General features: G+C 43.3%; 2 protein-coding genes across 2 annotated transcripts in view; one reads left to right on the top strand and one right to left on the bottom strand.

Annotated features, from left to right (window-relative positions):
• The window catches only part of LOC120031866 (semaphorin-3C-like), a 33100-nt gene extending 22691 nt beyond the window's left edge, over positions 1 to 10409 (top strand). Inside the window, exons 10-17 of the mRNA XM_038977678.1 lie at positions 531 to 675; positions 993 to 1215; positions 2799 to 2887; positions 3544 to 3585; positions 3816 to 3973; positions 5646 to 5713; positions 6589 to 6719; positions 7846 to 10409. Coding sequence (XP_038833606.1) covers positions 531 to 675; positions 993 to 1215; positions 2799 to 2887; positions 3544 to 3585; positions 3816 to 3973; positions 5646 to 5713; positions 6589 to 6719; positions 7846 to 8280 — 1291 coding nt within the window. The 3' untranslated portion in view covers positions 8281 to 10409. The remainder of the gene's footprint in view (positions 1 to 530; positions 676 to 992; positions 1216 to 2798; positions 2888 to 3543; positions 3586 to 3815; positions 3974 to 5645; positions 5714 to 6588; positions 6720 to 7845) is intronic.
• Positions 10410 to 12182: 1773 nt separating this feature from the next.
• Positions 12183 to 19559, bottom strand: LOC120032325 (platelet glycoprotein 4-like). Its single transcript, XM_038978368.1, has 12 exons — positions 19437 to 19559; positions 18947 to 19107; positions 18458 to 18605; positions 16121 to 16267; positions 15818 to 15909; positions 14975 to 15024; positions 14683 to 14752; positions 13951 to 14135; positions 13490 to 13608; positions 13134 to 13207; positions 12981 to 13035; positions 12183 to 12353 (listed from the first exon to the last, which is right to left on the bottom strand). The coding sequence occupies exons 1-12, from the start codon at positions 19557 to 19559 to the stop codon at positions 12183 to 12185; spliced, it is 1395 nt and encodes a 464-aa protein (XP_038834296.1).
• Positions 19560 to 20913: the final 1354 nt, after the last annotated feature.

Here is a 20913-nt window from a genome sequence, read left to right on the forward strand (position 1 = left end):
GCCAACAGTCTGTAGTCTCTATGCAACGTGGTCATTCATATCTCTCTCTCTCTCTAGCCAACACAGTCTGTAGTCTCTATGCAATGTTGTCATTCATCTCTCTCTCTCTTTATAGCCAACACAGTCTGTAGTCTCTATGCAACGTGGTCATTCATATCTCTCTCTCTATAGCCAACACAAACAGTCTGTAGTCTCCAGGTCTCCAGGCAACTTTGTCATTCCTATCAGCACAATGTGTTTCTTCCTCTCGCTCCTTCAGGCTTTCTCCTCTGTTTCGCTCGCTTAACAAAGGCTCTCTCTGTATTACTGATGGTCATGTGGTTTTTAGGGTCCGGTCCAAACCACATCATATCCTCATAACCTTCTGAGTGGTGTGGCAGTAAGCTTCACCCGGATTTGATGGCTTGGATATCCTATGAACAGCAGGGTTTAAAGGACCGTGATGTTTTAACTGGGTGGATCTGGAGCCTTCTGGGATGTCAGTTCACGTCACACTGACCGCCGGAATGTGTGTGTGTCATTTCCCACAGCTCAGTGTTTAAGGGCTCGGCCGTGTGTGTGTACAACATGGCGGACATCTTGACAGTCTTCAATGGGCCGTTCGCTCACAGAGATGGGCCGAACTTTCAGTGGGTGGCGTACCAGGGACGGATCCCCTACCCCCGGCCTGGAACAGTGAGTTTAGGATCTAATATCGGTATTGAACTCAAAATAAGACAAGAGCTCCAATGCAAATGTACAGTTCCTTGTTGTTCTCCTACACAGTATCTACTGTGTATCTACTGTGTATCTACTGTGTCTCAGTGTGGTTGAGGAAACCATGTCAGAGAAACATTATGCAATGAGGATGAGGACAGCAGAGTTCAGGGTCAGGGGTAGGCTTTTCCTTTATGTACCTTTGTCACAGAGCTGAGTAGTAGGGATGTATTCACCTCCATAACAAATATCTCTCTCTCTTGCTCTCTCCTTCTCCCTTGCCTCCCTCCCTCCAGTGTCCAGGCGGAGCCTTCACCCCTCACATTCAGAGCACCAAGGAGTTCCCTGATGACGTGGTGACGTTTGTCAGGAACCACCCGGTCATGTTCAATTCTATCTACCCCGTGGGCAGGAGGCCCCTGGTGGTCAGAACGCAAGCTGACTACAAGTACACCTCCATCGCTGTGGACCAGGTGACCGCCGCAGACGGGCACTACCAGGTCCTCTTCCTGGGCACAGGTTTGTACTCAACGGTACATCCTTATTGATCTATTAGAGACAACAGGCACCCATTCCCACCACACAACATACACACACCACAGGCTGGGAGCAGCACAGGGTCAAGCCTGTACATCGCCTACATAAGTAGCTGTTCAGGATGCCTGTTCATGATCTCTCATTCAGACTAACATTCTCATATTCCTCGTCTCGCCACTTGTGTTCCATAACCATCAGAGTTACACTTTAAAGAGCTCTGACTAATGTGGTGGGTTACATGAGTGGGATGCTTCGTAAAGAGTGTGACATCATCCATGATGGAGCATCCATGTTGGCTACGGATGCTAATAGATCTCCAGGCCCCAGCATGACAGCCTAAACGACCTGTTCTCTCTGTCACCAGGGGGTGGCGCCACCACAATGCCTTCATTATACATAACCCACTTAATTCCATTATATTCTATATTATAATAATCTATCTCTGCTCTCTCATGCCATAACACAGGCGTTTCATAGGCAAAAGATTACAGAGGGGATATGAACTCAAGATAAGTAGTCTGTCTCGCTCTTCAGTGAATAGAACAATAGACTACACTATAACGAGCTGCAACAGAGACAAATAGACGTTCAGGAGGGCGATGCAGCCCACTGGGTGGAGGAAGAGGAAGAGGACAGGTCTGAGCAACAGAGGGGAGTGTGGAGCTGGCTGTACGTCCTGCATCCCAGGGAGCCTCTCTCCTTTCTCTCACCCACAGCTGTTTATGTTTATCAGCCTTCCAGTCCTCCAAGATTCCTGAAGACATGCCAGTAATGTCAGACTGCAGGGCGGAGAGGTGGAGGCTTTGTTTCAGGGATGTGGAGAGTTTTTTTTCAGGGATTTCCAGGAGATCTTGCTGTAACTCTCCTCTCTCCTCCCTCTGCTCGCTAGCTAACTCCTGGAGAAACAGAGTTCTGCCCCTTTCGTGGACTTTGTCCGTTCTCTTGTCTGTGGGTTCTAAAGATCACACACCAACTGACTTTACTGTGGATGCCGGTCACAGCAGTCGAGTTTAATTTAAACCCAAATATGTATTTTTTTTAAAAACATTTTTGAATTGAACCTTTATTTAACTAGGCAAGTCAATTAAGAACAAATTCTTATTTACAATGATTTCGCTAGCACTCTAACTTTGCTAATTTCGCTAGCCACTCTAATTTCGCTAACCACATGTGTCAGTGTCCGGTCTGTGGTGAGGTTGGTGTGTGTTTAGTGTGTGTAGGGGTTTGTGCCTATGTATATGTATATGGATATGGAACCGATAGATGCACACACACACTACAAGTTCATGTTTTTAAATGTATGTCAATTGTAAAGTCTTTTGTCTGTAATGTTTTTTTTTGTTATGTGTTGGAGCCCATTAAGACTATCTGTTGCCATTGGCTAATGGGGATCCTAATAAATCAAATCAAAATGTCTCTCTGTGTGTGTGTGTGTGTGTGTGTGTGTGTGTGTGTGTGTGTGTGTGTGTGTGTGTGTGTGTGTGTGTGTGTGTGTGTGTGTGTGTGTGTGTGTGTGTGTGTGTGTGTGTGTGTGTGTGTGTGTGTGTGTGTGTGTGTGTCCTCAGACAAAGGGACAGTGCAAAAGGTCATCGCTCTCCCCACAAACCGCTCCCTGGACCAGGATCTGATACTAGAAGAGCTGGAAGTGTTTAAGGTTTGAATTCTCTCTCTCAAACACAGACAGACATCAAAGGCAGACAGAATAGGAACTCTTGGCTTCTTCACAAGGGGCCGCAGACTGTACTCCTAAGGGAGAGGCATTCAGGAGAGTGATGACCCGGGCGCTAGACCACCACACAAGACTGATGGGAAGCATACTGACATTAGAGGGCGTTGCCAGTCACCCATACCAACCCTCACAAGCTGTGTTTTATCTCAGCCTGATAAACAAAGCAAGTCATCCGTGTGATCAAGGCCCAACCAAGCTAATCTCTCTCTGCACCTGGACTACACCGGTCTCCCAGTCTCCCACTAGTGTGGTTTGACGTGTCATCGAGGTCTCACATAGTGTTCCTACTAGTGCCGTGCGGTGGAAGGTTACATGGTATTCAATAGGATGCAAGATAACCTGAGTGTGTGATGAATGAGTGAGAGTGTTGATTAAAATATCCCTCCACCGAATGTAAAGGACCAAATGTATTTCCTAAGATTTCCGGTGTGCAACAAGGACTAGCTCAAACACACGTACCGTCTTATGTAATATGACATGAAAGATAAGAAAGTTATTATGGTCCATTACATTTATGACATTGGGTCACAACATTTGTTACATAAGATTATTGACATTGTGGCATGTTTCTCTCTTCCCAGAACCAAGCTCCAGTGACAAACTTGAGAATATCTTCCAAAAAAGTTAGTATATGCAAGCAGTGCTTAATGTATCTCAATATTGTTTCAAAATGCTTCTGATTAGCTCATTGCTATTGCCTAATGCAATGGTTTATTTTCTGCATTAAAATTGTGACTCAGCCGGAAAGCCAGCTAATAAGCCATAATTGTCCGTGATCTTAACTTAATTAAGTCACTCTTCCACTTATTAAAACAAACAGTGTGGTTGACATTTGAACTGTTTTGCCTTGCAGCAACAGCTGTACGTAAGTTCAGAGCATGGCATGTCCCAAGTGTCTCTGCACCGTTGCCATGCCTACGGCTCAGCCTGCGCCGACTGCTGCCTGGCCAGAGACCCCTACTGTGCCTGGGACGGCCTGAGCTGCTCCCGCTTCTACCCCACTGGCAAGAGGTACGGTACTACAGATTCTGTTTGGGGTCAACATCAACAGTACAATACCAGCTGTGAGAAAGGAGCGCTCTGAAGCAAACTGAGCGGCACAATTAACATTTGACAGTGTTATTCCACTCTATGCTGCAGTCTGCTTTTACCCATAAAACATTGGTGCTGAGGACCCAGGTTGTTAAGGGTTACACTATAGGGCAACACTTCACATAGCTTAGGTGTTATTCATGGGGAATGAGTACAAGTCATTATACAGCTCTTAGTTGTTTGTTTGGTTTTCCCCAAAATACAAAAAGGTTTGAGCTAACGACATACTGATGTTACTGTAATTACATAGCTAGGTTATTCCACTGGTATAAGGCAATGTATTAGGCTGGTTATACAATGTATCTGCAGGTCTTAATGATAACATACACTATAGAAAACATTAAGAACACCTGCTCTTTCCATGACCGACTGACCTGGTGAATCCGGATAAAGGCTATGATCCCTTATTGATGTCACTTGTTAAATCCATTTCAATCACTGTAGATGAAGGGGAGCAGACAGGTTAAAGAAGGATTTTTATGCCTTGAGGCAAGTGAGACATGGATTGTGCCTTTGAACGGGGTATGGTTTGTGTCAAACCGGCAAAACGGCAACACAGCTGGGGTTTTCACGCTCAACAGTTTCCTGTGTGTATAAATAATTGTCAAGCCTGCTCCCGCTCTCCCTCCCTGGCGCTCGAGGGCGCCAGGCTGCCCAGCACTACGTACTCCTGCCACCATCATTACGCATACCTGTTTCCTTCGTCAAGCGTGCATCAACGACTCAATCACCTGCTTTCATTTCCTCCCCTATATCTGTCTGTTCCCGAGGTTGTTCCCTGCTTCAGCATTATTGTCGTCATGTCGTTTTGTTCCCCCTGTTCTGACGCTGTTCCTGTCCTAGTAATGGTCCACCACCCAAAGGACATCCAGCCAACTTGACACAACTGTGGGAAGCATTGGAGTTATCAAGATCCAGCATCCCTGTGGAACGCTTTCGACACCTTATAGAGTCCATGTCCCGACGAATGGAGGCTAATCTTAAGACAAAAGGGGGGGGGTGCAACTCAATATTAGGAAGCTGTTCATAATGTTTGGTATACACCATGTATTCTTGAATTGATCCAACCTTAACCATAACACAGCCGTAGCACAGTGAGTGATACTGTTCTACTTTGAACAGTCCCCCCTCTGGTTTCCCTCCTCACAGGCTGGTCAGCTGCCATTGCAGTCAACTGCAGTTCAAGTTTAGCTTGGTTAGGGAACAGAGGCTGCTGGAAATGTGGCTGCTGTTTAAGCTCTCTCTCCCTGTAGCTGTTGGATGGGAAGCGACTGAACCATACAGTAGAATAACACTGTCAAATGTTCCTCACACCGCTGTGTCTGGCTCAGTGGTCCTTCCTCACTGTTGATATTATGGAATTTTAGAGATTTTCATAATGGGCTAGAGGGTTGGTATAACCATGTTTCTAAGCTACTGGGCTTTGTGAAATGTATGTATTCTCCAACTAGTTTGTGTAGGCAATGAAACTAGATATACAATATATTTGACAGGATTCAACGTTTCTGCCACTTCACAGTCCATAACATATATATACGGGACTGTATTCTGGCATTGGAAATATTTATGGATGGTTATGGTTTCTATACAGAAGGAGCAGAAGACAGGACATCATCCATGGCAACCCACTGACTCAGTGCAGAGGATTCAACCTGAAAGGTATGACAACATCCAGCCAACGTGTACCCAATGCCTGAGAAACCCACAGCTCTGTTGAATTTGCCGACAAATGGATTAGCATACCATGCCCTCTATCTGATTTCCTTGACTCATTTGCTCTGTGGCTGGTCTATCCCAGCTGTACTCATTTTACTCTAAAAGGGTCTAACATAGATTCTGTTGGTTTATGGGTCATTTGAGTTCAGGCCCTCTCGTGGTTCAGCAGCAGGTGCATAGTGTTTTACTGTATTGTCCCCTTGAGAGTGTGTGTGTGTGTGTGTGTGTGTGTGTGTGTGTGTGTGAGTGAGTAAGCAAACAGACTATACAGCGATGATTCACTCAATCAGCTGTCGGCAAGCGGTCTTACAAGGGGAGGAGCTACGGTCCTCATAGTGCCACATTCCAGTATAAGTCTGTGTAATTGAACATATGTCATGGGACTAAACCATATGGTCATTGGTGCTAATTAGTCTATACCCTGTCATCCATCCAGCATGGGGATGAGCTAGTTGGCTGGGACATAAACATCAGATGGCAATGCTGTCAGTTAAAGACCAGGTCAACCTAGCTTGTTCTACTATACAGATATAAAGTGCATCTCAGTGGGGATGCAATCTGACAAACAAGTATACTTGGGGGATAATCTTAACTTGAGTCAAATTTCTTTAGTACATTGAAGTCAAAGGGAGACTACGTGAAAATTAGACTTCAGTGGAAGATAGGACTCACCCCCTAGTGACTGGGAGGGTTTGGTTGTACTGCAGGTGTCACTAACCCTCAGGTCAACTTTTGACCCTGACTCTTGGGACCTACATCATACAACTGTGTGGTTAATGTCTCAGTGAGTTGACGTGTGTGAAACGCTCTTGTTTCAGCGTACAGGAACGCGGTGGAGATGACCCAGTATGGGGTAAAGAACAACACCACCTTCCTAGAGTGTCTTCCTAAGTCCCCTCAGGCCTCCGTCCGCTGGCTCATCCACAGAGACAATGACAGGAGGAAAGAGGTCAGACAACAACTTCCTGAGTCAAAGTGAATTGAGAAGCTGGGTTGAACCATAGAAATGGAATGATTCATTCTGTGTGTTCAACGTCAGAGCTGGCTCAATTGGCTCAATTCCGACTCCAGTTTCTTGCAAATCAATGACTTTCTAAGCAAATATGGAATCCCATGACGTGAAGGAGGATTGAGGAGGCATCGTTTTTCCTCAGTCAGTAACACACGGGACATTATCAAACACGTCGTTACAATCGAATGATTGTGTCGAATAATTGTGTCGCATGCATTGATCTAGTTGGAACTAGATCAAGGCATTTGACACAATCCTTCGATTGTGATGACGTGTTTGAAATAATATCAGACCACTATCCTGGCACGCCTCGGGGATGACGTTGCAAAGTATTTATTGTCTGTGTAACAAGATAATGAGTAGTGATATACTGTAGATCAGATGGGACCTAACTAATGAGTCTATTCTCAACGGGGGAAACATTTCACATTACTGACACCCTCTAAGACTTCCTGCTGCCCATCAGGCCATGAGAAATGATACGGGGCTGTGCAAAGAGAGCACCTGCTCTTTGATAAAGATTCACATCTTTTACAGATTTCACTGTTTGTAGCTCATGAATAATATTTATATCAGAGATTCTATAAGAATGAGTTTTCCAGGTGTTTAAAGACGTCCTCCAGTGATTTTTGACCTTTTACTGTTGAAAAGCGATATCCCCAGTATACATACAGTAAAGGACACATTAGAGGGTAAAAAATGTTCGTTTTCAGCAAAATTGTGTTTTTTAGACACAACTGCAAACTTCAAGGAGCAGGACATTCATGGCTGATGGGAAATCGTGATGTCATGGGCCACCCCCCTTGCTTGAGGAACAATAGAGAACAAAAGAGGAAAGCCCCACCCCCCTTGTGCTATGTTATGACATATCTGGACCACCTATTGAGATGTGCCTTACATTAAGTAAATCCAGTGTTAAATGAGGTGAAAAGGAGACTGGAGTGCCACTTGAAGTTGATTTGTCTTTACTCGATTTACTTGACTATAGATCATGCTGTGGGATAATATTATGCTATAGGACAATTAAGACCATTCTGCTGACACCTCTCTTTCCCCCTTCCAGGTGAAGCTGGGTGACCGTGTGGTCGCCACTGACCACGGCCTGCTCATCCGCTCCGTCCAGCTGTCCGACCAGGGCCTGTACTATTGCCTGGCCACAGAGAACACCTTCAAGCGCACCGTGGCCAAGCTCCGCCTGCGTGTCCTGAGTGAGGCCATGGTGTCAGTGCTGATGGACAAGCAGCAGTCTCCCTGGGCCTGGGCCAGCACCCTGCACCCCAAGGCCCTGCTCTCAGCCTTCAGCCCTGCAGAGAGCCTGGCCGTACAGCAGTACTGTAAGGAGAGAAAGCAGCTCCAGAGCTTACAGGGGGCCAAGCAGCAGAAGGGGCCGAGGGGAGGGCCTCCTCTCCGGGGAGACATGGCCAAGCTCAAGCCCCTGCTAGACCTCCGGAAGAGCCGCAACCGCAGGAACCACCTGGAACTGCCTGATGATGTTTGACTGGGGGAGACAAGGGGTTAATAGGGCTGTGGAGAGGGGGGTATACATGAACACACACACCTGGCCACACACACAACCCCCGAGCTCCCACCCTGCCCAGAGGTAATGGACCTGAACTGAACGCTTCCCCAGCTCTAGCTACTATAGGTTTACAAGGAGGAAGTGGGACTCACCCTGCCTGGGGCTGTCTGTAGTCTTATATGCATGAGGTACGCTGACCAGATTACTGTGATATACATACACACCTCACATCCTGTCACACTCGCCATTTAGACAGAGGTGTAATCCCTGACCCTGGATCAGGACACATGGAGATGTGTGGATTTAGGCATCAGGTTCAGGTGTCTTAGGCTACATACACAGGATGACTTACTGCATTCACTGCTGCTCACGTAGTTGTATGATAATACTTGCCACACATGTATACTGTAGTCACGCTATACAGTAGGCAATGGTCTGATAGCAGTAATGTAGTATATTGCAGTATAGACATTTATAGAATGGGGAAATGTATCAGGCAGCATGTAATGGCTTAATATGAATGGATGTCTGGTCCAAGGAGAACAAACCTGGAGTTACAGATGGTGAAGATTGTGATTTGAGTAGGGAAATCATTGGCATATTAATTTGCATATCCAAGAAGGATGTTTTATAGGGAGCACCCTAGCTGTTTACACTCTGCTCTGCAACTGTACATTGACTCATATTCATATCATATTCATCCATATGAACACTGTTTACAACTACCACCTATTACAGTTTTACATTTGACAACAGGGCTATCACCAAGATCAAAACAAATCCATCATTGTATGACCCGTTTCTATGTACACATTGTAGCTCTGTCTCTATGGAGGAACTCTATCCCTCCTAACACCAGATAAAATGGCAGCACTGTCTATACAAAGGGCATATTGTCCATACTAAGTGGTCCCAATAAAAATATTCCAGCCTTGGAAATTAAAACATAGTGGCTAGGCCAAAGTACACCTCCAGCTCAGCTGCCACCCATATGGATAGTACTGTTACACTAGAACATGTAGCGCTGTGTGAGCAAAGAACCTTTGTTGGGAGGGATTCTGCTCAATTTATTACAGGAACACAGGCAAGACCACCCTACATGTTCACAATCCTTAGTCATTTTCTAAACATCACGTTTAATAGGACAAAGGTCATGTAAAATGTTAGGTCACAGCATCCTTACATTCTGTCTTCTTTCCTGTATTTATTCACATTACTTGGAATATTTATGTTCTTAAATGGTACGGGACATTGTGCCATACTGTACAAGTATCTTTCCATTATCTCTTTGATAGTGTATGATACTGTGTTGTCAGCACATAAGCATGTTAATGTATATAAAATCCATCTAAACTTTGTGGCTATTTGCAATACATCGCTGGATTGGTTTTATACCGATGGAGTATAGCAGTCACGCACATCCTAGCTTTTGTATTCAGGTACATGCATGTATACACTTCTGATTTTGGGGTTTGCATTTTCTTGATCCATGATTTGATGAGATATATTTAATCTCCTTACTGAGTTTTAATTTCACGTACAGCAAGACAGACATGCATGATCAAAAAGAATCATGAAGACCATTTCACTTGAATATCATTCTAATCATTTTGAATAATGCATTTAATTCACAGTTTGTGAGATGGTCAGATTGGTGCACTCTGTTTATAAAGTGTGAATAGCTCTTTCCTGTTTGTCTCAGAAGTATAGTCTGTGTAGATGTATTCATGGTTGGTATGTGTACAGAGTGTTTTTCATCCTATATTTTCATCATTGTAACTTATGTCATTGTGTCCAGTTTTTGTGGATCGGCGCTTTTGAATGTGACCCTAGTGTATATAATTTAACATATTTCATCAAATATTCTCGACCGTATCTGCAAATCGTAGAGATACTATTTTAAATTTGACAAAATATTTTTTGAAGGTCTGGCTTTTCCTTAACATAAATCTCTAGACTGACGACTCATTTAAGTTTTGAGATCAATTCAAACTTTTAACAAAGAAGTGTCGTCATAGTGAATGTTCAATGTCATTTCCATGTTATCATAAAACTGGTGTATTTCTATTTATTAACGTAATGACAGCCTGAATAAATGCATTTAGAAAGTACTTTGAATTTCATACATTTTGGTTGTAAGTAGTCATAGATGAATCTGACAGGAGAGGAACAGCAGGATCATTCCAATGAGCAGTAAGTCCCCATATTTCACTTATCTCTTCAGATGTGATACACTTTCACCGGTTACAGTCATGCTTAGGAATTACATAGATTTATTGAATGTATGAAATTCATATGAGGTTGGTGGCACCTTAATTGGGGAGGACGGGCTTGTGGTAATGACTGGAGCAGAATCGGTGGAATGGTATCAAATACATCAAACACATGGTTTCCATGCCATTTTTTTGACTCCATTCCAGCCAGTATTATGAGCCATCCTCCCCTCAGCAGCCTTCACTGATGAAATTGTATGATGACTGAAAACAATCACATTACTGTTCTATTGGCTAGATATTTGCCATGTTCATGTGCTAGTCGGAACTCTGAAATTTCCATCTTGCTAACTGGTTGAACGCGGCACGTGTATAATAACTACAACCATTTAGCAAGTCGAAAATGTAAGTTTCCTAGTTCCGACTAGCACGTGAACACGGCAATTATGGGTAGGAAGAAGCTGCCCATGCAAATGGGGTGGATATGGGAAATGGGTAAGAATTCTGGGAAACAATGTAATGACTCCAAGTGATAGCTGAATAGATTTACAATGTGATTTATTAGGTACCCACAAGTTTAAATATTTTACAAATTGGCCTACTTTCCTTCAGAATATTTAAATGAAGATATCAGTAGCTGCTGTTAGAACTAGCATTACATATTGGTTAGTTTCCGTTTGTAGATTCATATTCAGAATTTAATATTCATTTTCAAACACATCTTAGAAAATATGGCTTAGAAAGAAAATGGCTTCCTTACAGAGTGCACTGGTGCAGAGAAAGCGAGAGAGCTGAGGAGCACTAAGGCAAGTAAAGATGTCTCCTTCAATCTCACTTTCCACTGTTACTGTACTCTCTAGAGTAGACAGAAGTATCAAAGAGCCCCGGGAATTGGCAAATGGTCATTTAACACCCCCTAAAACTAAGAGAGGTTTCCTGCAGGGCAAAAACAGTGCTTTCTCACCAAACAAACCCGAGTGCCATACAGAAACCACAGAATAATCATCCGTATGGGGGTGTTTTTACTCTCATTTTGATTTACGGGCCACATGAGGTGAAAGGGAAACTGAATAATTTGGCTTCAAATGTACAAAAGAGCGGTTTGTTCCAGCAATGAGAGAACCTAAGCTGGTTACTTCCCATGGGGATGAGGGCCAGTTTTGCTAGACTCATGCCGTGTTATAACCCTACTGAAGACCCCTTGAGAAGCAGGGTATCATAAAAAAATACCTTCACTTCCTTCCCGTTCCTGCCTCCATTGATATTCATGGCTCAACTTCAGCGTGAGATGAGATTAAGTTGAATACATTTGAATCAGCTTGATTTCTTTTTATTGGAGTCATGAATGTCCGCTACATTAATGTCATAGCAATTTCAACCGCTGTATATTCTAGCTTTCAAGATCCCTGACCAAAATCTAGCAGGGAGGTGTGTGCAAATCAAATTACAATAACATGAAAGAACAGTTTATAAGAATTTGTACAAAAAAAGTAAGTTCTAACTCACACAATGTCTACAATATATCCTCGCTATATAAAAGAGCAAGAATTTTCCCATTGTAAATAACACTGATATTAAGAACGTGCGTGATATTAAGGTGACAAGTTACAGCACACTGACATCCTTGTACCCCCGCTGTTCCTCTGTTGTACAGCAGCATTGTCCCTCTCACACAAGCTTGTTGTTGTTTCTGCTTACCAAACAATGTGCCACTATGCAGAGTACAAAGGCTGCTGACCCTAAGCCTATCAGCGTGAACTGCACCGTCTCCAGCATGTCAACACGAGATAACAGCTCCTTCTTAAACCTGTCCGCTGTCTCGTCATCCAGGGATGCCGTCTGTAGAAACAGGCAGTCGTTAAGGTATAGCAAATACAGAAACGAGAGGTTATATACTCAGGAAATCCTTTGGAAATATGCAATAACAAAGGCAAGTTAAAGCTTTAGAAGTAAGACCAGGCAGCAGTAAGACTTATATCTCCCTCACTAGCTTTAGGCACCAGCTGTCAGAGCAGCTCACAGATCACTGTACCTGTACATAGCCCATCTGTAAACAGTCCATCTATCTATCTACCTCATCCCCATACTGTATTTATTTATGTATCTTGCTCCTTTGCACCCCATCTCTACTTGCACATTCATCTTCTGCACATCTACCATTCCAGTGTTTAATTGCTATATTGTAATTACTTCGCCACCATGGCCTATTTATTGCCTTAACTCCCTTATCTTACCTCACCTCATTTGCACTCACTGTATATAGACTTTTTGTTTTCTTTTGTTCTACTGTATTATTGACTATGTTTTGTTTATTCCATGTGTAACTCTGAGTTGTTGTATGTGTCGAATTGCTATGCTTTTTCTTGGCCAGGGCGCAGTTACAAATGAGAACTTGTGCTCAACTAGCCTACCTGGTTAAATAAAGGTGAAAAAATATAAAATTAAAGTACAGCTCAAATGACTTACCTCGTTTAGCCAAACTATAGGGAGTATGGTGTAGTCCTTCACTTTCTTTAACACCCTGGAGAATATGTAATGAGAGAGAGATATCCTTGGATGAGTGGCTGTATATACAATAGTAAAGTACGGGAAAATAATAGACCAAGACATTAAACCTACGTGATGATCTTGGAGGGGCCGTACATCATGTTCACCTGTAGTCTCTTGGCGAACCTCAGACTGAACCCTGTTGTCTGACAGAAACAAACAAACACCAAATCAGACACATTTATTCCCACAACAGTTAGGCCTACTGTACTGTACACGCCAGCAACAGACAATCATGATCTGTCAAAATCTAAATAGATGCGAGAGCAAAAGGATGTCGCTTATTGAGAGAACAGCACAAGAATACCATGCGTGCTAAGACTTTTTTGGGAGCGTTAGCATATTCACAGATGACTGCATAGTTGGGAAGGTCATTTGACATGTCCTAGAGGTCAGAGGTGAAAGGTGAATGGACACAGGGCTCTCACCGGTTCCACATCCAGGAACGTGACGTGATGCTCCTCACTAGGACCAAGGCCCTCCACATCTTCAATCAGATATGGACTACCATGCAGGAAGTGAGGCAGGGAGATGTAGACTGGTTGTCCTGGTTGAGAATATCAAAGATGGACACGTTGATCACCTGGTACTGTACACAGTACATGCATACAGTATGTGTAGAACCCACAATTTTCCCTGACCAGGAAAAACTCTGGGACTTGCTTATAGTCCAACGGAACTGCAGTAATTGCTAGTTGCTTTTAAACCTTTAGTGCTCCTGTAAGTCTCTCTGGATAAGAGTGTCTGCTAACATGACTAAAATATGAATTTATTAGACTTCTGTGCCATTCATACAGTGCTAATAGATCATTAGATCATAATATGATTTTTATCTGCTGATGTCCAGCAGTGCAGGAACCAGTTAGTGACTGTTGCCCGTGTCCCTCACCACGAGAGGAGCTGATGTCCAGGACTCCGGCCAATGTGCAGTTCTTAGTGACCACGGGGTCCGTGCAGAAGCACTGGTTGTCTGGGTTGACTGCAGGGGAGGCTAGGGTGAGCGGGGGCAGTTTGAACCGGTACACCTCGATCCCCTTCAGGTCCAGGCTCCTCTCATACTCAGCTGACACAGACCTGAAGACATTGAAGAACAGTGCTTTTAGGAGACAAGGCTCTTTGTTTTTGCCGTGCCCTGACCTCTTGTGGTCATGATTAGAAAGGCATCTTCAAAAGTGAGGATGGGAATAAAAGATCAGGGGCCCTAATGTATGTATAAATCTTCTCAGAGTAGGAGTGCTGATTTGGGATCAGTTCAGCCTTTTAGATTAATGAATAAGATTGCATGGAGGGGGGATCCTAGATCAGCACTACTCTGAGATGCTCATTGCATATGGCTCCAGATCTGACTACAGTATCTGTGAATATTAGGCCAAAGGACATAGTGAAAAGTCCCTTCCAGACTTTAAGAGGTATGATAAACAAGTAGTACATTTCTATTGGCTGTATGATGGCAGTGAACAGGATTAAAGCTGATAGAAGTTGCTTTACAAATTACGGCCATTGCAAAACCTAAATCAGTTATCATCTCCACTTGTCTTTGTTTACCATAACACCACAGTCTACATGAGATCTGAACATTACTATCCACCCCAATAGGTAAATGAAGAACAGATCACTCCACCTGCTGATGTCAGGGGAGAAGAAGTACAGAGGCTTCTTCTTGTCCAGGAAGGGAGAGAATGACGAGCCATCTGATGAAAATACAAGTTAGTCAGAACAATGGTAAAGAACATCGAATTTAATATATTAACCACGGGAGTATAAGATGACTTAGTAATGATTCTCCAGTGTTCTTAATTAATTTCTTACGCATTTGAAATGTTTCGGTTGTGTGATGATAGAGTAAAATGTAATTCAACAAGACAGTGATGCAATGCAAGTTGTCTGCTGCCTGGGTATTTGGGTGACTGTACCTGTGCCGTTGATCATGTCGCAGTATGTATTGTTCCAGAAAGACACCTTCCTATTAGAGAGAAATGGGCTCATCATTAAAACCATCAGTTACTGGGTGATAGGACCCAGACAAAAACTACCTACAATCAGGGGCGGACTGCGACAATAAATTGGCCCTGGCATTTCAAACACACCAGCCTATTTTTTTCCCCACACGGGCCTATTTCTTTTCTTTGAGGCCCCCATTATTAGCCAGATAATTATTTGGGGCAACAAAAAAAACTAGTTAGACAAGCCCACTGGGCTACAAATGGACCAGCCCATCTGGCATTTGCCCAAAATACCAGATAGCCAGTCCGTGCCTGCCTACAATCACCAAAGACCTGTGGTTTTACGTGGTTTGCCAGGAGAATTCTACAGATGATGCTGCAAATCCATGATGTCATTAGACTGAATTGACAATATGGACCCTACGGTAATGGTAACAGACTCAGATGTAACAGACTCAGATCACTTTAAAATGTATGCCAAACAAAAATCATTGATTTCAAAGTTTAATACACAAGGACTACTTTGAACAATTTACACAGAAAATGTCACAAAAACACATTTACTAGAACTGTGCAGATGCAAATTTTTCGAACAGAATTACGGCATATTTATTTTTTATTTTGTTTATTGGTATTACAGTAGGTGAGGTGGGTATTTACATCCGGTAACGGAATAACGGTAAGAGAATTACATCATGGGTCACTGTTATGATGTGGGGGGAAGGTTAGTGTGTAGTCATTGCACTATTTGGATTCAATCCTCACAACAACTCTCCATCAACTTTAGTGTGTTGAGGCTCAAGATAGACTCACTTTTCCCCCTGCCAGCTGTCAATGATAGACACTTTAGAGATGTCATCCTTGCCTGTGAAGACACTGTATGGCCCATCATAGGTGCCGTTGTACTGAGGAAAGAGCACATCACACCATAGTACAGTTAGGTAGCTACACAACATTACATTTCATTAAGTTATTCTTACATTTTCAGTGAATGTCTACATAAATAATCTAAATTGGTAATTTTTTTATTAAATAATGTATATATAAAACGAAATAAAGGATTTGTATTATTCTATATAGGTAAGGTGTATGAAAATGATATGCTGGTGAGCTTACAGGAAAAAAGAGTCCCAGTGTCCCTTTCAGAATGGGGTCTTTGTAACCCCAGAGTATTTCCCTCACTGTCCGTCGCTGGAAGAGTGAGACATTGTTTAACTTTATTGCAGCTTCCAGTGCCCATGGTGGAAACAACTTGTACCCACCCTGAAAGGAAGGAGAAGACAAATGAAGTTGCATTTCCATTATTCAAAACGAGTACATTACACAATGTCAGCACACATGCATATTACTGCTTACCTGGCTCATAAAGATAGAGGATTACAACAGCAACGTTCTATGAATGACATGGTGACATGCGAGAGAGGGCTGTGTCCTACAAACGGTTGTATTTATTGCCTCTAACCTTATAGATCCTTGAACATATAGGATACAAAAGTCCCAATCTGTTATCTACAGTGCCTCCAGGAAAGGAGTCAGACCACTTGACTTTTTCCACATTTTGTTAGGTTACAGCCTTATTCTAAAATTGATTAAATAAAGAAAATCCTCAGCAATCTACACACGATACCCCATAATGACAAAGCAAAAACAGGTTTGATTTTGCAAATGTTTTGCATATAAAAAACTGAAATACATTATTTACATAAGTATTCAGACCCTTTGCTGAGACTCGAAACTGAGCTCAGGTGCATCCTGTTTCCATTGATCATCCTTTTTTTTCGATGGTCACTCTGACAGAGCTCTAAAGTTCCTCTGTGGAGATAGGAGAACTTTGTAGGAAAACAACCATCTCTGCCACACTCCCCCAATCAAGGCCAGCATCCCGGAGTGGCCTCCTCACTGTTGACGTTGAGACTGGTGTTTTGCGGGTACTATTTAATGAAGCTGCCAGTTGAGGACTTGTGAGGCGTCTGTTCCTCAAACTAGACACTCTAATGTACTTGTCCCTCTTGCTCAGTTGTGCACTGGGGCCTCCCACTCCTATTTCTATTCTGGTTAGAGACAGTTTGCGCTGTTCTGTGTAGGGAGCAGTACACAGCGTTGTATGAGATCTTCAGTTTCTTGGCAATTTCTCGCATGGCATAGCCTTCATTTCTCAGAACAAGAATAGACTGAAGGAGTTTCAGAAGAAAGCTCTTTATTTCTGGCCATTTTGAGCCTGTAATCGAACCCGCAAATGTTGATACTCCAGATACTCAACTAGTCTAAGGCCAGTTGTATTGCTTCTTTAATGAGGGCAATAGTTTTCTGCTGTGCTAACATAATTGCAAAAGGTTTTCTAATGATCAATTAGCCTTTGAAAATGATAAACTTGGGCCTCCCGGGTGGCGCAGTGGTCTAAGGCACTGCATTGCAGTGCTAGCTGTGCCACCAGAGATTCTGGGTTCGAGCCCAGGCTCTGTCGCAGCCGGCCAGGAGGCCAATGACCGGGAGGCCATGGGGCGGCGTACAATTGGCCTAGCGTCGTCTGGGTTAGGGAGGGTTTAGCCGACAGGGATATCCTTGTCTCATCGTACACTAGCGACTCCTGTGGCGGGCTGGGCGCAGTGCACGCTGACCAGGTTGCCAGGTGTGGTGTTTCCTCTGACACATTGGTGTGGCTGGCTTCCGGGTTGGATGTGCATTGTGTCAAGAAGCAGTGCGGCTTGGTTGGGTTGTGTTTCGGAGGACGCATGGCTCTTGACCTTCACCTCTCCCGAGTCCGTACGGGAGTTGCAGCGATAAGACAAGACTGTAACTACTAACAATTGGATACCATGAAAAAGAGGTACCATTTTTTTTTTTTAAATGATAAACTTGGATTATCTAACACAATGTGCCATTGGAACAGGAGTGATGGTTACTGATAGGGGCCTCTGTAGAAATTCCATTAAAAAATCAGCTGTTTCCAGCTACAATATTACAACATTAACAATGTCTACACTGTATTTCTGATCAATTTGATGTTATTTCAATTTCTAAAAGCCTGTTTTTGCTTTGTCATTATGGGGTATTGTGTGTAGACTGATGAGGGAGGGAAACAATTTAATTCATATTAGAATAAGGCTGTAAAGTAACAAAATGTGGGAAAAGTCAAGGGGTCTGAATACTTTCCGAAGGCACTGTACATGTGCACTTCAACCAAACATTCACAATAACACTGGAGTGTTGTGAGACCACCACAGCCAGACTCACAACTAAATAAGTTGTGGTTTGTAAAAACAGTGAAAGCTAGGGCCCCATAACTTATGTTGTGCTCGTACATTCCAGACACTTGGTTCCCTTCAACCCCAGCTCTCCTTAATGTCCCTTTTCTCTACTCCAGACAAAGTAACCCCGACAGAGGTGGAATACACAACATCCACTCAGACAAGTAGAGAGCCATCACAAGGTAATGAGGTGTCACCCACTTACAGCCACAGCCAGGTTGAGGGAGGTGACACTGTCCTCCTCAGACCCCACAGACATGGAGGGCTCAAATATGGCCCCCGCAGGGAGCAGGAAGGAGATGGTGTGGCTCTCTGGGTTGGCCGTGATGTTCTCTTTGGGCAGGTACCGCGTCCTGATGGGTAGAGAGAGACACACGAAAGATTGTCACCCACCCTTTCGTCTCCTGCTTTCTCACCCAGTGACTTTTAATCTCTCGTACATTATATCATATTAGATTGGATTCTAGATTAGACTTAGTCAAATATAGGTGTTTTCTCTTCATCTATAGTAATTGTAGATATTAAAGAACAATTTATAATCCAAGTCATCCAATTATATTTAGAATAGAAAGTGATGATCACCATAAGTTTTTTTCCTCTATACAGCATTGAAATCACCTAACAGAGATGATGCACATCGTATATACATAATTTTGTTGATCTTTTAGAGGCATTTGAGTGAGTAGGGACCTACTTGTATGTGTAGGGCCCTTTCTCCACCAATTTTGGCTTTGACCCATTCTCCACCACGTCCAGTGGGTTCTGCACGTCAAAGAGCCAGAACTGTCTGTACACAGGTGCGTCTGCAGACACCCAGTTGTCCCAGGCTGTGGTCCCAGGCTCGATGACCGATTCCTGCATTCACCAGACAGACATCAACTTTGCTTCAACACAGTGCCCTGGTTTTAAGTAAAGCAGCAATCTTTTCACTCATTTATTTAAGTTATGACCAAAGTGGCTGTCAACTTTTTAGATGCATTTGGAAAATATAACCTGGGACCTAGTAATGCAAGAGAGTTAACAAATGAAGATGTTTCTTTCACTTACTATTTAGAATCTACTCTCAAGTCCCTTTCTTGCTAGCAGAAAACCACTTTTTCCTAAATGGACCTTTCTCTTGCCCACCTCTCATGCACTTTGATTAACCTCCACAATGATTACAGCTCTAGCCAGCTGACACTCACCTTTGTAACAGTCTCACGGATGATATTGTTCCCCACGGGGATAAGGATAATACCTAATATGGCCACTGCAATTCCAGCCCCAATTCCAGCCTTTAGCCCACACAGCTTGTTACAGCAACCCATGGTGGTGTGTGTTTCTGTCTGTGGGTGTATGTAGGTCCCAGCAGCAGCCGTGCCAGTGGAGAGACCGAGAGACTGAGACTGAAGGACAAGTACAGACAGATGTAGCTGGTCCTAAACCAGGCCACCTACTGATAAGAGGTATATAATAATGTGATTGCTGGGGGTTGAAGGTTTGGTGATGATGACTCATGACCTACAGATATCACTACACTATATGACAGCTGATTAGAGCTCTGCTTAACTGAGGAGGAGTCAAGAAGGAAGGAAATGCTCTGAGAGGCACTGTGATTTCTGTACCTTTAAATAGAGAGCAGGTCTCTGTATATCATGTTGTGTTAACTGGATATTCTATTCTAATATTATTTCCTGATAGGATGTGGGTTGCCTTATGCTCTCCCCCTGCTTAGAGGAAGAGATGAGATGGTCACTGTTGGAGGTGTGTCGGAGGAGACAAATTGGGTACTTTTCAGATAATATATCCACAACTGTATGTTTTCAATGGAATTTGCAGACCTTTATTAATCCCATGCTGATAACGAAGAAGGAGAAGCGTAATCTTGATTATATGATTATGGCAAACCATGTTTATGACAGCCATAAATTTGAGTGATATTGGAGTTATCTTCTCCCTCGGTCTGGTCAAATGTCAGGTCATTCAGTATGTGGGAGATTCTGTGTCACAAATATGCCCCCTGGTGTTACAAATACAGACCTACATCTTTTGTTGAACAGGTGTATTTATTATTGCAATACCGTACTGACATGAGTTATTCAGGTGTTGTTATCTTAGAGTTAATAGGTTCCTCCTCTTCCCTCCAGGTGACCCTCAGTCCCACATCCATATCTTTACTTTACTAACCACCCTGACCCAGAGGAAGCTGGTGGGAGGACATATAGGAGGATGGGCTCATTGTAATGGCTGGATTGGAATTAATGGAACGGATTCAAAAGTATGGTTTCCATATGTTTGATACTGTTCCATATATTCTATTCCAGTCATTACAATTAGTCCATCCTCCTATGACACCTCCCACCAGCCTCCTCTGCCCTCCTGACCTGCCACACCCTGTTCTTCCCCTTTACGGGCACCAGGTAGCCTAGTGGTTAAGTGAGTTGGGCCAGTAACCAAAAAGTTTCTGGTTTGAATCCCTGAGCTGACTAAATTCAAAATCTGTTGATGTGTAACACTAATTGCTCCTATAAGTCACTCTGTATAAGAGCGTCTGCTAAATTACACATTTTTATTTAAATGTATTTAATTCACAGGAGGGCATCAAACTCCACCTGAAGAATCACTACAACAGGTGCACAAACCTGGGCCAAACATAAATAAAGCTTATGTGTGATTCCTTGT

Source organism: Salvelinus namaycush, chromosome 38 (genome assembly GCF_016432855.1).
Source record: "Salvelinus namaycush isolate Seneca chromosome 38, SaNama_1.0, whole genome shotgun sequence".
Taxonomy (NCBI): Eukaryota; Metazoa; Chordata; class Actinopteri; order Salmoniformes; family Salmonidae; genus Salvelinus; species Salvelinus namaycush.

What these genes read in the sequence shown, in the direction of transcription:
- LOC120032325 (XM_038978368.1), bottom strand. Translation starts at nt 19,559, where the DNA reads ATGGGTTGCTGTAACAAGCTGTGTGGGCTAAAGGCTGGAATTGGGGCT. An exon ending in AAAGGGCCCTACACATACAA is followed by an intron (nt 18,606 to 18,946) that starts GTAGGTCCCTAC and finishes TCTACCCATCAG; the next exon opens with GACGCGGTACCTGCCCAAAG. An exon ending in CGACATGATCAACGGCACAG is followed by an intron (nt 14,753 to 14,974) that starts GTACAGTCACCC and finishes TATTTTCATCAG; the next exon opens with ATGGCTCGTCATTCTCTCCC.